At 44.1% G+C, this 18488-nt stretch overlaps 1 protein-coding gene across 1 annotated transcript in view; it reads right to left on the reverse strand.

Annotated features, from left to right (window-relative positions):
- The window catches only part of ARHGAP29 (Rho GTPase activating protein 29), a 123921-nt gene extending 106223 nt beyond the window's left edge, over window positions 1-17698 (reverse strand). Inside the window, exon 1 of the mRNA XM_038745037.1 lies at window positions 17360-17698. Within this exon, the coding sequence (XP_038600965.1) occupies window positions 17360-17621 (262 nt within the window). The 5' untranslated portion in view covers window positions 17622-17698. The remainder of the gene's footprint in view (window positions 1-17359) is intronic.
- Between the last annotated feature and the right edge of the window lie 790 nt (window positions 17699-18488).

Genomic DNA, 18488 nt, shown 5'->3' on the forward strand with positions numbered 1-18488 from the left:
AGCTGTGTGACTATGGGCAAGTCACTTCACTTCTCTGTGCCTCAGTTACCTCAACTGTAAAATGGGAATGAAGACTGTGAGCCCCACGAGGGACCACCTGATCACCCTGTAACCTCCCCAGGGTTTAGAACAGTGCTTTGCACACAGTAAGCGCTTAATACATGCCATTATTATTATTATATAGAGACGGTCCCTACCCAACAATGGGCTCACAGTTTAGAAAGACTATTTAATATATTAATCAACGGAATTTATTAAGCATTTACTTAATAATAATAATGATGGCATTTATTAAGCGCTTACTATGTGCAAAGCACTGTTCTAAGCACTGGGGGAGATACAAGGTGATCAGGCTGTCCAACGGGGGGGCTCACAGTCGTCACCCCCATTTTACAGAAGAGGTAACTGAGGCCCAGAGAAGTTAAGTGCCTTGCCCAAAGTCACACAGCTGACAAGTGGCGGAGCCGGGATTTGAACCCATGACCTCTGACTCCAAAGCCCAGGCTCCTTCCACTGAGCCACACTGCTACTTGTGCACAACACTCTATTAAACGCTTGGGAGAGTACAGTAGGGTTAATACTGAGAAGCAGCGTGGCTCAGTGGAATGAGCTCGGGCTTTGGAGTCAAAGGTCATGGGTTCGAATCCCAGCTCTGCCACATGTCTGCTGTGTGACCTTGGGCAAGTCACTTCACTTCTCTGAGCCTCAGTTACCTCATCTGTAAAATGGGGATTAAGACTGTGAGCCCCACATGGGACAACCTGATCACCTTGTATCCCCCCAGCGCTTAGAACAGTGCTTTGCACATAGTAAGTGCTTAACAAATGTCATCATTATTATTTAATAGACAAGCTCCCTGACTTCAAGGATCTTATAGTCTAGCCGAGGAGACAAACACTAAAATAAACTGTGGGCAGGAGGAAGCATTCATTCATTCATTCAATCGTATTTATTGAGCGCTTACTGTGTGCAGAGCACTGTACTAAGCGCTTGTTATATGTATAATGGTAGGGAACGAGTGAGAAGCAGAATGGCCTAGAGGAAAGAGCACAGGTCTGGGACTCAGAAGACCTGGGTTCTAACCCTGGCTCCACCGCTTCTACTTGTTGTGTGACCATGTATGAATCACTTAATTGAGCTATGCCTCGGTTTCCTCATCTGTAAAATGGGGATTCAATGCCGGTTCTCCCCCTACTGTGAATCCTATGTGGGCCAGGGACTGTGTCTGACCTGATTTCCTTCTCTCTCTCCCCCCCCACCACCACTTCGTACAGCGTTTGGCACCCAGTAAGCGCGTACCAAATACTATTGCGATTCTTACCCAATTACTTAGGTGATGCAGGAGTGCCGAGGCAGTGGCTGTGGGAGACGGAGGGCAGGGAGGTGAGGTTAATAAGAGAGGCTTTTATTAAGGGGGAGATGTGATTTCAGGAGAATCTTGAAGATAAGGAGAGCAGAGATCTGCAAGATGGGAAGAGGGAGGGAGTTCCAGGAAGACAGGAGAGAAAGAGGCACAGCGAGTAGGTTGGCTTGAGAGGAATGTAGTAGGATAAGAGTGAGGATAAATAGGGATAAGTCATTAAGCATATCGTGCTGCAGTGTGAATCCAAAACTTAATAATACCCGAATCTGACTGTGGGACACATAAGAGATAAGAAGCATAATTACTCCATTTATTTATTTATTTATTTATTTTACTTGTACATTTCTATCCTATTTATTTTATTTTGTTGGTATGTTTGGTTCTGTTCTCTGTCTCCCCCTTTTAGACTGTGAGCCCACTGTTGGGTAGGGACTGTCTCTATGTGTTGCCAATTTGTACTTCCCAAGCGCTTAGTACAGTGCTCTGCACATAGTAAGCGCTCAATAAATACAATTGATTGATTGATTGATAATAATAACAATAATAATAATGGTATTTGTTAAGCGCTTACTATGTGCAAAGCACTGTTCATTCATTCAATCGTATTTATTGAGCAGTTACTGTGTGCAGAGCACTGGACTAAGCACTTGGGAAGTCCAAGTTGGCAACATATAGAGACGGTCCCTACCCAACAGCGGGCTCACAGTCTAGAAGGGGGAGACAGACAACAAAACATATTAACAGAATAAAATAAATAGAATAAACATGTACCGATAAAATAGAGTAATAAATATGTACAAACATATGTACATATGTACAGGTGCTATGGGGAGGGGAAGGAGTTAAGGTGGGGGGGATGGGGATTTAATCCCTGGTGTACAAATGAGGAAACTGAGGCACTGTTCTAAGCGCTGGGGGATACAAGGTGATCAGGTTGTCCCACGTGGGGCTCACAATCTTAATCCCATTTTACAGATCAGGTAACTGAGGCACAGAGAAGTGAAGTGACTTGCCCAAAGTCACACAGCTGACAATTGGCGGAGCCGGGATTTGAACCCATGAACTCTGACTCCAAAGCCCGGGCTCTTTCCGCTGAGCCACGAGCATGACGTAGTGAATAGAGTACTGGGAATCAGAAGGTCATGGGTTCTAACACTGGATCTGCCACTTCTCTGCTGTGTGACCTTGGACAGGTCACTTCACTTCTCTGGGCCTCAGATACCTCAACTGTAAAATGGGGACTGAGATTGTGAGCCCACGTGGGAAAACCCAATTTACTTGTCCCCACCCCAGAGCTTAGTACAATGCCTGGCACACAATAATAATAATAATGGCATTTATTAAGCGCTTACTATGTGCAAGCACTGTTCTAAGCGCTGGGGAGGTTACACGGTGATCAGGTTGTCCTACGGGGGGCTAACAATCTTAATCCCCATTTTACATATGAGGTAACTGAGGCACAGAGAAGTTAAGTGACTTGCTCAAAGTCACACAGCTGACAACTGGTGGAGCCAGGATTTGAACCCATGACCTCTGACTCCAAATAATAATAACAACAATGTTGGTATTTGTTAAGCGCTTGCTATGTGCAGAACACTGTTCTAAGCACTGGGGGAATGCAAGGAGACGAGGTTGTCCCATGTGGGGCTCACAGTCTTAATCCCCATTTTACAGATGAGGGAACTGAGGCACAGAGAAGTGAAGTGACTTCAAGGTCACACAGCAGACGTGTGAGCCCACGGTTGGGTAGGGACCGTCTCTATATGTTGCCAACTTGTACTTCCCAAGTGCTTAGTACAGTGCTCTGCACACAGTAAGCGCTCAATAAATACTAATAAATGAATGAATTAAAAATGCCTGAGAGAATCCCATAGCCCTCAAGTGTATGTTACTTACAGCTCATATCTAGACTAAAGGTTCATTGCCGGCAGGGAATGTGTCTGTTTCTTATTGTGTTGTACTCTCCCAAGCGCTTAGTACAGTGCTCTGCACACAGTAAGCGCTCAATAAATACTAATAAATGAAATGAAATACGATTGAATGAATGAATGAATGTGGGGGAGGCGGGATTCGAGCCACTGAGCCACGCTGCTTAACAACTACCATCATAACAATTATTATTACTATTATAAGAAAGAATGCTCTTCTTTCCAGGGGGCAGTTTTATCCCAGAGGGTGAAGACATGGGAAATGCCCCGTATATATCCCATTCCAAAATGTTGATTCTATTGTCCACAGTGGAGATGTCAGTATTTTAACCCCAAATATGGCTGGAGCATAGCCAATTATAGAAAACACCCATTTTCATTGATCCCTCCAGTTGAGATGGCGGCCCTTTCTAAATTACACCTTCCCTTCAGCCTTCCGACAAATTGGTTCTGCCTTGACAACACGAATCTGCTTTATGGCACTACCTCTGAGGTCACAGGCAGTGGGGAGAGAGAGGGAGGAGTCCTCAGAAGACAGGAGGAAATGGGAAAATAATTTGAGAAGCCATAGCGGGGGAGATATGTAGATATGTATATAATAATAATAATAATAATAATAATAATAATGGCATTTGTTAAGCGCTTACTACACACAGAGCACTGTTCTAAGCGCTGGATACAAGGTGATCAAGTTGTCCCACATGGGGCTCACAGTCTTAATCCCCATTTTACAGATGAGGTAACTGAGGCTCAGAGAAGTTATGTGAGTTGCCCAAGGTCACACAGCAGACATGTGGCAGAGCCGGGATTCGAACCCATGCCCTCTGACTGCAAAGCCCATGCTCTTCTCCACTGAGCCACGCTGCTCCTCTATATGTATGTATATGTACATACATATATACATATATATATGTACATACATATATACGTATATGTACATATATGTACATATACGTATATATGTATATATTTGTACATATTTATTACTCTATTTATTTATTTATTTTACTTGTACATATCTATTCTATCTATTTTATTTTGTTAGTATGTTTGGTTTTGTTCTCTGTCTCCCACTGTTGGGTAGGGACTGTCCCTATATGTTGCCAACTTGTACTTCCCAAGCGCTTAGTACAGTGCTCTGCACACAGTAAGCGCTCAATAAATATGATTGATTGATTGACTGATTGAGAGGAAAAGGAGGGGGGAATGTAAAGGGGGAAGGGAGCAGCACAGGACTGTGGGAGGGGGGTATTTACCTGACCACCAGGTAGACTCACCTGGGAGAGCCGACCTGCCTTTCTCGTTATTAAGTTAAATTATGAGTAAAAGTCGGCTAGCTACCCTGTTGTGGAACCCCTCTGACTTCAACGTAAATACATTTATGTAGTCCTACGACTCACCTGTAACTGACTGAATGCAACAATTCTGGGTAATTTGGAAAAAAAAAGAAACTGCAATTTTAAATTCAGGACAGCATCGCTCCTATAAGAAAACTGGTTCCATCTGTTGCATTTTTTCATTATTTTAGGAACCAACTGTGAGTCCAAGGACGAGCTCCTGTATATTAAAGGACGGCAGAGTCCTATGAAGAATTTTTGCTGGGGTTCAACTTTATCAGTTTTTCCAAGTTACAGTTCATTTTCATTAGAAAAGCAGTGTGGCTCGGTGGAAAGAGCAATCAATCAATCGTATTTATTGAGCGCTTACTGTGTGCAGAGCACTGTACTAAGCGCTTGGGAAGTACAAGTTGGCAACATATAGAGACGGTCCCTACCCAACAGTGGGCTCACAGTCTAAAAGGGGGAGAAAGAGCACGGGCTTGGGAGTCAAAGGCCAAGGGTTCGAATCCCAACTCCGCCACTTGTCTGCTGTGTGACCTTGGGCAAGTCATTTAACTTCTCTGAGCCTCAGTTACCTCATCTGTAAAATGGGGATGAAGACCGTGAGCCCCATGTGGGCCAACCTGATCACCTTGTATCCCCTCAGTGCATAGGACAGTGCTTCGCACATAGTAAGCGCTTAACAAATGCCATCATCATTATTATTATTATGGGCTTTTCAATACAAGTTTGGGAATCCCACCCCCTGCAGACTGTGGGCTCCTTGTGGGCCAGAGACCAGGTGTCAATCAATGTTCATGCATTTTCCCCAGCATTTAGTGTAGTGCTTCACACATTATCAACACCTAATGAAAGTTATTGACCATCATACAAAGGAGCTAAATTACCTTTGGTCAATTTTTAATTCCTTCGTATTCAACCATAACTGATTTAAATCAATTATGTTGGTGAAGAGATTAAGAAAAGGCACAAAATTTTTGAGTTTTATTTCTGTTTAATCTTAACTTAAAAAAAGTTATTTAGGGGCGAGTAGCTGGCTGTTAAGCTCTCATGCTCTTCCCTCACGCCTCCCTACTTTTTATCTAGACCAACCTTTTCCATCTTGCAGAGCCTCCAAATATAGTGACTGATAGATATGCTTTTCTCCCATCTACAAAGGGAAAGATTTGGGCACCTTAACAAGGCCTGCAGCTATGCTGCAAAATTTGAGTTTCACAGTTAACCTGTACTGCAGAACAAAGTTTTAAAGTTGGTATGGATGCCAGTATTTTAACCCCAAAATACGGCTGGAGCATAGCCAATTATAGAAAACAACCATTTTGGATATATGAAGCTAGAGAGTAACAAAGTCTTTATTCAAAAAAAAAAACCCAACCAGACCACCCTCTTAAACATATAAAATTATAACCTTGAAGGCAGTCGCTAACCGCAAAGTTGAAGTAGTAGTTACAGTGCACTTTAAAAGTGCATTCAGATAGTGTATTATAATTAAACTCAAGCACGTATGGATAATTGAGTGTTTCAGCATTTTAATATAGGATGCAGAATTTACCCTTGTAATTATTCATAATGCACTTTAATAACACTGGATAGAGATCTGAAACTGCAAGTCTCCACATCTGTACAAGAATGAAAGGACCACAGAGTAACCCTCCAGTGAAAATAACTAGTGTAAGAATGACCAAACCCTGTCATTCATCCTATCAAGGCAGAAACGGGGGTGCTTTTTGTCCTTTACTCCAGCCTCTCACCTCAAATCGTCTTTTACTTTTAGTTGGACGTAAGAAAATTAGAGACAACTGACAACTAAAATATCACCTGCTTCAACACTAGATTCCTGCAAGCCCTTTAAATAATCACACCTAGAGAGTGCGCAGATCATTAGGATGGAAGAATTCAAGAAACTCCACTAGGGATTCAAGGCAACGGTCCATCTGACTCAGAATTTTTTTTTGTTTCCCCTCGATGGCAAACAGGATGCTTGGAAGAAGAGTGTGAGGGCTGCCCTCTTTGACATCCCTCCTAAAGATTAGAAATGGGCCAGCTAACATGTTTAACTTCTAAAAGCCCCCTTTTCCACAGTTCCCCCGCCCTTCCACATCACCTCGACTCGCTCCCTTCGCCCCACAGCCCTTATGTATATATGCATATATCTATAATTCTATTTATTTATATTGATGCCTGTTTACTTGTTCTGATGAGAAGCAGTGTGGTTCAGTGGAGAGCGCACAGGCTTGGGAGTCAGAGGACGTGGGTTCTAATCCTCGACTACGGTGTGACTGTGGGCAAGCCGCTTAACTTCTCTGAGCCCCAGTTATCTCATCTGTAAAATGGGGATTAAGGCTGTGGGACCTGATTACCATGTATCTACCCCAGCGCCTAGAACAGTGCTCAGCACATAATAGGTACTTAACGAATGTCATAATTTATTATTTTATGTCTGCCTTCCCTCTAAACTGTAAGCCCGGTGTAGGCAGGGACTTGTCTCTATTGCTCAACTGTACTTTCCAAGCGCTCTGCACACAGTGAGCGCTCAATAAATACGACTGAATAAATGAACTTTCGTCTAATATCCAGATTTTCCCACTGCCAATGATTATAGACCACTACAGAACACATTTATTCAAAGCTCTCTGTAACCTACTGATCTTCTCTTCCTGCAGTTGCTTATCCCACTAGTTTATCATGTGTGAGAGAGGTTTCCATTTCTATTCTATCACCAATGCCATTTATCGACAGTATTTACTGAGTGTTCCCTGACTGCGGAGCACTGTACTAAGCGCTTCAGAGAAGACAACATAGTTGGAGGACACGTTCCCTGCTCTCAGCAAGCTTACGGTCCAGAGGGGGAGACCGACACCGACATAAGTAGATCATGTAACTCTCCCAAGCACTGAGTTCAGTGCTCAGCACAGTATAAGTGTTCAGCACAATATACGTGCTCGGTGAATGTAACTGACTGATGGACTTGTTTTGGGCGGACCAATACCTCTTCCGGGTATTGTGGGATTCGGTGAACAATTCCATGCTGGCCTCACCCACATCCATCATCATTTTGCAGAATCTGAACACAGCCGGGGCTCAATAAATACTCTTGATGAGGGCCTCATCCTGAAATCCTCACCTGTTAAAAACAATCTTCCCCCATTCTCCCATTAACCGTATGACTATCCATCACCATCATCATCAATCGTATTTATTGAGCGCTTACTATGTGCAGAGCACTGTACTAGGCGCTTGGGAAGTACAAATTGGCAACATATAGAGACAGTCCCTACCCAACAGTGACCAGAAAATAAGTGCACAGTCCTACGGACTTCGGCATTCCCCCGGGTTAATCTCACATAAAAGCTGGATTATGAAGTGCAGGTGATTTCTGCACACGGAAACGAGCAGCCAAATATTCACCGGAGAAAAGATCCACAAAGCCTGCAATCCTGAGCACCGATCGGTATGAGTTTGGCAATACTTTGCATCTAATGCAGCACAGCTGATATCTCCAAACTTTGGATGGGATCCAAGTGACAGTGCATTCTTTTGCTTAAAGAAACGGGATTCCATCCAAACCTAAAACTCACCCTGCTCATTCCAGCCTTCTTGAACTTGCTCACCTACCTCCTCTCCTCACTATTTCCTTTAATGCCCCTGAAACTGATCATAAATCTGGTCTCTGGATCTTAATCACCAGAGTATTACATTGTAAATTCCTCCCTCGATTGTAAACTCCAGTGACGGAGTCTACCAACTCTCCTGCATTCTCCCCGCCACCCCGCAGAGTGTTCTGCCCACAGTAGGGCTCTGCTTAATTAATGCATAGTGCATTAATTATGCATAATGCATAATGCATTAATAATGCATTGATGGATAAAGTCCAGAAAACACAAGGGCATAAAGATATAAGCTAAATACAGGCAGACACTTGTCCAGATTGGTACTTCAACCAACTTTTAGTGCCAAGTCTCTTATTCCTTCTACCAGTCAGAAAGCAGTGAGTCTCCCGGGTCTGGGAATCAGGAGGGCCTGGATTCTAAACCTGACTCCACCACTTGTCTGCTGTGTGAGCTTGGGCAAATAATAATAATATAATAATTATGGTATTTGTTAAGTGCTTACTATGTGCCAAGCACTGTTTTAAGCGCTGGGGTGGATAGGGTAAGTAGATTGTCCCACTTGGGGCTCAGACTTTTAATCCCCATTTTATAGATGAGTAACTGAGGCATAGAGAAGTTAAGTGACTTGCCCAAGGTTGCACAGCAGACAAGTGGCAGAGCTGGGATTAGAACCCACGTCCTCTGACTCCCAAACCCGTGTTCTTTCCAATAAACCACGCTGTTTCTCAAATTCTGCAAATCACTTCACTTCTCTGTGCCTGTTACCTCATCTGTAAAATGGTGATTAAGGCTCTGAATGGGCCTATGTCCAACCTTTTCAATCATTCATTCATTCACTCATATTTATTGAGTGCTTACTGTGTGCACAGCACTGTACTAAGCGCTTGGGAAGTACAAGTTGGCAACCTATAATAATAATAATGATGGCATTTATTAAGCGCTTACTATGTGCAAAGCACTGTTCTAAGCGCTGGGGAGTTCACAAGGTGATCAGGTTGTCCCACGTGGGGCTCACAGTCTTAATCCCCATTTTACAGATGAGGGAACTGAGGCACAGAGAAGTGAAGTGATTTGCCTAAAGTCACACAGCTGACAATTGGCAGAGCCGGGATTTGAAGCCCTGACCTCTGACTCCAAAGCCCGGGCTCTTTCCACTGAGCCACGCTGCTTCCCCTTCCTACAGAGACGGTCCCTACCCAACAACGGGCTCACAGCCTAGAAGGGGGAGACAGACAACAACAAAAAAAAACATGTGGACAGGTGTCAAGTCGTCAGAACCAATAGAATTAAAGCTAAATGCACATCAGTAACAGAATAAATAGAATAGTAAATATGTACAACCTGATTAACTTGTATCAACTCCGCAGCTTAGAACAGTGCCTGGCACATAGTAAGCGCTTAACAAATAGAGTAACAAAAAATAAATAAATAAATAAAAACACAACCCACCAGAGTGCAAACCAAATCTGACCGTTAAAGCTACTGGCGCGATGTCAGGAATCCTACCAGAGCTTTGATCCTGGCTGAGGGCAGGTATCCTAGGAGGCATTAGATTCCCTTTTCACTCTCCCCTGGGGTGGTCTACTAGGGGTGCTTTTCTGTAATTAGATGATTACTATTTGTGTCAGTCATGCCACTTTGCATGTGTTTATATGGCTAAATTGGGTCTACCAAGTCACCGCTGCCAGAAATGGGGAGTCAGCAACTTCCTTTCCTCTTCTGGAGGAGGCAGGAAAGGGCCGGAATTGGTGGTAGTGGCAGCAGCAGCCTTTCCCTTCACCCACCACACACAGGGTGAAGTGGGAGATCTAGTGCTCCCGCTCACAGACTCTGGTTTAACCTGCCGCCACGGCCTTCTGGAAACAGCATCCTCCTCCTAGGAATGCCGTGGCTTTTTCCTAGAAACCTCTCATCGAGACATAAGCACAGAAAGCGCGTGGCTCTAGGTCGAAGCCAAAAGCTAGGCCCTCTACGAATGCCAGGTTTCTACGTGGCCCTGAAGTGATTTGCAAAGTACATCTAAGATTAACCCCAAACTACATTTCAAGATGGTTTCCTCCTTCGGACTACTTTCAAGGGAAGGTATATTTATTCGCGCTTCCATAAAATACTAACTCCAGGTTCTCGGCAGTTATGTCTGAATCCAGCAGTGATCAATCAATGATATTAACTAAGCACTTACTATGTGCAGAGCACTATACTGAGCACTTGGGAGAGTAAAAAACTACAGAATTAGCAGACACATTCCCTGCCCCTAACAAGCTTACAGTGTGAGTTCCTGAACCACCCCCGAAAGCTGGCTTTCTTCGAAAGTGCATTCAGTTATCCCGTGCTCAATCACCGGTATTTATTGAGCGCTTTCTTTGTGCAGAGCACTGTACTGAGCAACTGGGAGAGTGCAACGGAGTTGGTAGACACGTTCCCTGCCCGCAATAAGCTCAGAGTCTAAAACGCATGTTGAACGTTCTTGCTGAACCTTGCGTGAAGGAAAACTTGTGAAGGGAGTTGACCGATGCCAGAAGTGCATAAGCACGCACACGTGTGTACACACTGTTTTTTTCCAACATCACATGTTCTACCAGACGGTCCCTGTTGTTGGAAGAAGGCTTCCTAATTCCCAGCCGGCATGAATCCAAAATGCGTAGGGGAAAAGCACGTTATGGAAGAACTGAGTGAACTCCACTCTCTATGCTCTATTTTAAACGCAAGCTAAATAAGACTGGAAAACTGTTGCCATTTCAGGCAGGCCCCTTGATGGAACCTCTTAGGATCCCAATGTGACTGCAGTGACAGAGTGGCCAACAGATCTGAAAAAACCACGAAGTCATTTATCAGCCTTCGCCGGAGTAGCCATTCACGCAACCAAAAACACGAACCGGCAACGCGAAGCTAGACTTTGCCACTAAGCAGCAAAGCCGACAAATGCTGCACGGACACAGAGCAGACTCGAATAGAGAAGTCCAGCAACGGGAGTGGGAAAGACGAGTGATCTTATAGATGTGCAAGAGGGCCGTCCTGGCCAAACCTCTCTCAAGTGGTGAGTCCTGGAGCCCCAGAGATGCCACGTCCAATTACCGGAGCAGTGCCAAAAGTATTAAAAGCTACACTTAATGACAAGGGGAGATCACAGATGACGAAGTTCTACAATGACGTCTGCTTTCGAGTATTACAAGGCCAGGAGGCCTTCCCAGACTGAGCCCGCTCCTCCCCCACCTTACCTCCTTCCCCTCCCCACTGCACCTGTTTGTACAGATTTATTACTCTATTTTACTTGTACATACTTATTCTATTTATTTTATTTTGTTAATATGTTTGGTTTTGTTGTCTGTCTCCCCCTTCTACACTGTGAGCCCACTGTTGGGTAGGGACCGTCTCTAGATGTTGCCAACTTGGACTTCCCAAGTGCTTAGTACAGTGCTCTGCGCACAGTAAGCACTCAATAAATACGATTGAATGAATGAACTGTGCTGTCCTCTTCACAGCTGCGACTGAGTGGGACATGTGAGGAGAATGGACCACAGAAGGATAACCAGACAATGATGATGATGATGATGGCATTTGTTAAGTGCTTAATATGTGCAAAGCACTGTTCTAAGCGCTGGGGAGGAAACAAGGTGATCAGGTTGTCCCACGTGGGGCTCACAGTCTTCATCCCCATTTTCCAGATGAGGGAACTGAGGCCCAGAGAAGTGGAGTGACTTGCCCAAGGTCACACACCTGACAAGTGGCGGAGCCGGGATTAGAACCCATGACCTCTGACTCCCAAGCCCGGGCTCTTTCCACTGAGCCACGCTGCTTCTCTACTGTTGACTAATGAGTTGGATTAACAGAAAGCAGGGTCAGTCGATTAATGGTATTAACCGAGTGCTTACTGTGAGCTGGGCACTGTAGTAGATGCCTAGGCGAGAACACAGTAGAGTTGGTAGACATATTTTGAGAACTCGGTGAAATGATACCTCAGACGCTGCCTCCCAGCTGTAAATTTGGGGGTAAATGACTGCGGAAAGACCGAAAACAGGGCCAGGCATTGCAAACAACAAACATGATAGCAGGATGGACAGTTTTTGTGTGTGCTCAGTATATACTGACTGACTCTGCACAGCCCAGGTGAAATGAAAGATAACATCTCACACTGCACTCTCTTGAGTGCTTAGTGTACAATGCCTGCCCACAACAAGCACTCAACAAATACCGTTGGTTTATTGAGCTGGTTCATTTGCACCATGTAGACGGACCCATCAGATAGAGAATTCAAACCAATGTAATCTGGAGACTAAATTACTTGCTTGCTGTTCCATTTCTCCTAAACTGTGCAGACCTAACAATAATAATAATGATGGCATTTGTTAAGCGCTTACTATGTGCAAAGCACTGTTCTAAGCGCTGGGGAGGATACAAGGTGATCAGATTGTCCCACGTGGGGCTCACAGTCTTCATCCCCATTTTACAGGTGAGGCAACTGAGGCCCAGAGAAGTTAAGTGACTTGCCCAAAGTCACACAGCTGGCAATCGGCGGAGCCAGAATTTGAACCCATGACCTCTGACTCCCAAGCCTGTGCTCTTTTCCATTGAGCCACGCTGCTTCTCCTAACAATGGTGTGTTGTATGCTTTCCTACGTTAAATGTACCGACCGTACATTTAGGCAACACGTTGGAGGTTCCTAATTGTCAGGGATGACATCAGGGGCTTAAATTTTCAAGAAAAGAATTCCTCACACCGATCATGATCCTTAAGGGATTTTAAATGAAATTTCAGTGGCTAAACGTGTTTCCAAACCCTAATCCTGTCATCTCATGAGATAGTCTCTTCTTGCTCTGCGCCTCACTATTATTAGGGACAGTTATGGTATGCTCTGGATTGTCTACTTAAGACTTTTTTTAAAAAAGTTTTGTGGTTAAAAGTAAATCAACTTGTTTAAAATTCCCAGGAGTCTAGATTTGTGAAACTGTGGGGGAGGGAAGAAAGGAGTAAGCATAAATACAGACAGAAGAGAGACAGGAGGATAGTGAAAATCTCTACTAAGCACTTGGGAACTACGAAGCAAGAAAGTGCCACATTACCCACAAGGAACTAACTTTCTAATGGAGGAGTCGGGCTTGAAAATATTTACAGAGTAATGAAAGGGATTTATCGGAGGTAGAGGTGAATAGTATCCATGGGGATGGGTGTAAATTAAATGTATACATGCTGGAGATTGCTGGTGGAAAAACACTCTAAGAATCAATCAATCAATCGTATTTATTGAGCGCTTACTGTGTGCAGAGCACTGTACTAAGCGCTTGGGAAGTACAAGTTGGCAACATATAGAGACAGTCCCTACCCAACAGTGGGCTCACAGTCTAAAAGGGGGAGCCGAACAACAAAATATATTAACAAAATAAAAGTGAAGAAGTTTAAAGAAGATGATCTGAAGCGTACGGACTGGAGTGGGGAGAGGCTGGAGGTAAGGAAGGCCAGACAGGAGGCTGATGCAATAGTTTAGCTGCAACATGTGGGTAGGGACCGTCTCTATATGTTGCCAACTTGTACTTCCCAAGCGCTTAGTACAGTGCTCTGCACACAGTAAGCGCTCAATAAATACGATTGAATGAATGAATGAATGAATGAACATGTCTACAGCTCGGACCAGGGTGGTATCTTGTTTGGGTGGAAGGGAAAGGGGCAGATCAAGGAACTAAGAAGAAGGAAAAACGAGAAGCAGCGAGTGCCTCGGGGATAGAGCTTGGGAGTCAGAAGGACCTGGGTTCTAATTCTGCCCCCGTCACCTGTCTGCTGTGTGATCTTGGGCAAGTCACTTCATTTCTCTGTGCCTCAGTTGCCTCACCTGAAAAATGGGGATTAAGACTGCGAACCCCATGTGGGGCAGGAACTGTGCCCAATCTGTTTATCTTTTATCTACCTTGGTGCTTAGAACAGTGCCTAGCAAAAAGCAAATGCTTAACAAAAACCACACAAAAGAAATTGGCAGGGTTTGGAGGTAGATTGAATATGAGAAATGAAAGCCAGCAAGAAGTCCCAAGATGACACTGAGGACCTAAAGCAAAAGATGAAAATTCTACTGCTCTGACACGAAATGATTATAAGTGATATGCTGATATAAACAATTTACTCCGCTTCAGTGTGTCGAGGGTTTTTTTTCCCCTTTTAATTGAGAGAAATAAATTGGTCAGGCTACTTTTCGGGTTTCAAGCATTGACTCCCAATTTAAATAGAAACCAGTTAGGAAAGTTCTGTGTTGGCAGTGCTTCCCGCGAGGTGCCTATTCAAAATGAATGGCACATCCGGTCGTCTTAGTTGGGCATCCTCAACTGCACCTGACGAACAAGTTACCGGATATATCTGGAACATCACAACAATAAAGAGGTTAACTGGGTTGCCACTGAGTCAGTCATAATTAGGCTTCAAAGTTAAGTTATTAAATGAACAGGAAAGTTAACATCTTTTCTCCTTTTAATAATAATAATGATAATAATGATGGTATTTGTTAAGTGCTTACTATGTGCCAAGCACTGTTCTAAGCTCAAGGGCAGACGCAAGGTAATCAGGTTGCCCCACGTGGGGCTCACAGTCTTAATCCCTATTTTACAGATGAGGGAACTGAGGCACAGAGAAGTTAAGTGATTTGCCCAAAGTCACACAGCTGACAAGTGGTAGAGCCGGAATTAGAACCCGTGACCTCTGACTTCCAAGCCCGTGCTCTTTCCAATAAGCCATGCTGTTTCTCTAAGCCACTAAGCCACACTGCTTTTCCAAGCATCTGTCTCACAGAAGCAAACAGGTTACTGTTAGGGAATCAATCAATCAATCAATCGTATTTATTGAGCGCTTACTGTGTGCAGAGCACTGTACTAAGCGCTTGGGAAGTACAAGTCGGCAACACATAGAGACAGTCCCTACCCAACAGCGGGCTCACAGTCTAGAAGGGGGAGACAGAGAACAAAACCAAACATACTAACAAAATAAAATAAATAGAATAGATATGTACAAGACAAATAAATAAATAAATAGAGTAATAAACATGTACAAACATATATACAGGGAAGTCAAGTATACAAATTCTAATCGTGTTCTAAGTAGTATTCATACCTGTAAGTCAGCAGCATCAACGACAAAGCTGATATCATGAAATTTGAATCTGTCAATGTCTGTTTCATTTCAATCATAGCAAAATAGGCTCAGCAAATAATATGAACCACAAACCAGCAGAAACAAAATTACCTGGAAAGCGTTTATGCTAGAGAAGACACGGGTGTATCATCCTTTCTGCATTTCCCTAACTCGGGCTTATAAACAGCAATTTGAATTATCATTAGACGCTCCCCTCAAACCCCCCCCATTCTCTGTTTTGACTGTGGTAAAGCTAAAACCGTCCATTTTCACTTAAAGACAGAATTCTTTGTTACTGTGTTAACAATTGGGCCACAAACAGAGGAGAAACGAGGTGCCAAATGTTTACACAGAAGCCACAGACTAAATGAGTCAGAATCTCAGTCACTTGACTCACAGGAATCTTAACATCTCCCCAAGAGATAGGAAGATGGAAAAAAAAAACCCAATTATCTAAGAGCTAGTGCTCCGAACTTCTCAGAAAGAATATGCCTGCCTTTAATATTCCATTACTCTAAAAACTAGATTAGTCCTGATTTTTTGATTCATTTGTCAATCGATTTAAAGAGAGGATTCGATTCACTACTAGGGAGAGCAAACGTTCTACAAATAGCAAAGATGGAAAATTTACTCTTCTAACCTCCCAGTCACATCCACCCGCAATTCGATACTCTTGGCTTAGTCCACGAATGAATGTGCCCGGTAAAATAAAAAATAAGCCGTTAAAACTTTAGAGGGAGAGAAATTTCAAGTGTGACCAAAACAAATTTCGTACTTATGTGTAGGAAACCGAACCCAAACCAAGGTGTCCACGAGTGTGCTTTCGATTTATAAAAACATTAACCGTTAAAGATCAATGGGTTGAGTTGCAGTTAAAGGTAACGTTCAGGTTAGCGTTTCCGATGCCCTCAAAATCTCCTTTAGGTCAAATCAGTCAATCTGAAAGACAGACTAGAAAAGCAGTGTGGCCCAGTGGAAAGAGCACTTGGGAGTCAGAGGACTTGGGTCATGCATTCATTCATTCAATCGCATTTATTGAGCGCTTACTGGGTGCAGAACACTGTATTAAGTGCTTGGAAAAGAACAAAATCAATAATAATACTAATAATTATGGTATTTGTTAAGCACTTACTATGTGCCAAGCAATGTTCTAAGCGCTGGGGTAGATACAAGGTAAGCAGGTTGTCCTACATGGGGCTCGCAGTATTAATCCCCATTTTACAGATGAAGTAGCTGAGGCACAGAAAAATTAAGTGATTTGCCCAGTCACACAGCAGACAAGTGGCAGATCAATCAATCAATCAATCGTATTTACTGAGCACTTACTGTGTGCAGAGCACTGTACTAAGCGCTTGGCGGATCCAGGATTAGAACCCACGACCTCTGACTCCCAAGCCTGGGCTCTTTCCACTAAGCCACGCTGCTTCCCAGCGCTTGGAACAGTGCTTTGCACATAGTAAGCGCTTAATAAATGCCATCATTATTATTCCCAACAGAGACAATGCCTGCCCGGTTTTGCCACGTGCCTGCTACGTGACCTTGGGCGAGTCATTTAACTTCACTGTGCCTCGATTTCTTCACCTGTAATTTCAATCCGTGTTCTCCCTCCCACTTCGGCTGTTAGCCCCCTGTGGGACGGGGACTCTGTCCAACCTGATTATCTTGTATCCACTCCGGCACTTAATATAACGCCAGGCACGTGAGTGCTTAAAAAAAATGCTTTTTTCGTTTTCCAGTTACCTCAAACACTTACCAAACATACGAGCTCTGGGTTGCGTTATGTCTGATTAGGAAACAGATCACCCTGTGTTTGAGTGAGGAAGCAAAGCACTCCAACTAATAACCGCCACTTCCTGTAAACACCAATCACGGGCAGAAACAGACCGAACAATAACTACTGCAAAATCCGCCTGAACTACAACGGCGGGCGGCCCTTCGGAGCTGGGCGATGAAGATTTTTTACATCCCACGCCCGGAGGGGGTTAAAGGGAAATCCGATTCATACGCACCTTCGGAGAGAATCGTCTCTTTCAGGTCGAGCAAAACGTCCGCGAATTTCCGGACGTCGTTCACCAGCCGCATGATGTATTCTGGATCGACGGCGGGGTTGTCGCAGCAGTCGGAGTTGGAGCTTATACTGCTCAAAGAGTTGCTCTTGGTATTGCGCCCCATTCCCCAGGATCCAGGGTGAGACAGGGAGAAGAAATTGGAGGCCGACGGCTGAGACAGGGCCGAATCTCGCTGGATGCTGCCGCCCTTCTGCTGCAACATCCCAGCTATCGCAGGGCTTCGACAGTCCACCTGGTTAACACTCAAAGCCACCGACTGTCCCCCGGATGGCACAAAACCGAAATCCTTAAAAAAGAAGAGGGAAGGATCATTAGGATGGAAATGACTAAAATAGAACTGATTTAGCCCCTTACCAGGATTTACCAAGGATTGCGGTGTAACAATATTAATAATAATAAAAGCATTTGTTAAGCGCTTACTATGTGCAAAGCACTGTTCTAAGCGCTGGGGAGGATACACGGTGATCCGGTTGCCCCACGAGGGGCTCCCAGTCTTAATCCCCATTTGACAGATGAGGGAACTGAGGCACAGAGAAGTCAAGTGACTTGCCCAAAGTCACACAGCTGACAATTGGCAGAGCTGGGATTTGAACCCATGACCTCTGACTCCCAAGCCCGTGCTCTTTCCACTGAGCCCGCCTCCTTCCTCCCCATCACCCCTGCCTTACCTCCTTCCCCTCCCCACAGCACCTGTATACATGTTTGTACGTATTTATTTTACTCTATTTTATTTGTACATATTTATTTTATTTTGTTAATATGTTTTGTTTTGTTGTCTGTTCCCCTTCTAGACTGTGAGCCCGCTGTTGGGTAGGGACCGTCTCTATATGTTGCCATCTTGTACTTCCCAAGCGTTTAGTACAGTGCTCTGCACACAGTAAGCACTCAATAAATATGACAATGAATGAGCCACACTGCTTCTCTAATCAAGCCCTTAGTACAGTGCTCTGCACACAGTAAGCGCTCAATAAATACAATTGAATGAATGAATGAATGAAGTGTACTCTCCTGAGGGCTTTCTCTAAGTGTACTCTCCCTGAGGGTTTAGAACAATGCTCTGCACATGGTA

Source organism: Tachyglossus aculeatus, chromosome 4, assembly GCF_015852505.1.
Source record: "Tachyglossus aculeatus isolate mTacAcu1 chromosome 4, mTacAcu1.pri, whole genome shotgun sequence".
Taxonomy (NCBI): domain Eukaryota; kingdom Metazoa; phylum Chordata; class Mammalia; order Monotremata; family Tachyglossidae; genus Tachyglossus; species Tachyglossus aculeatus.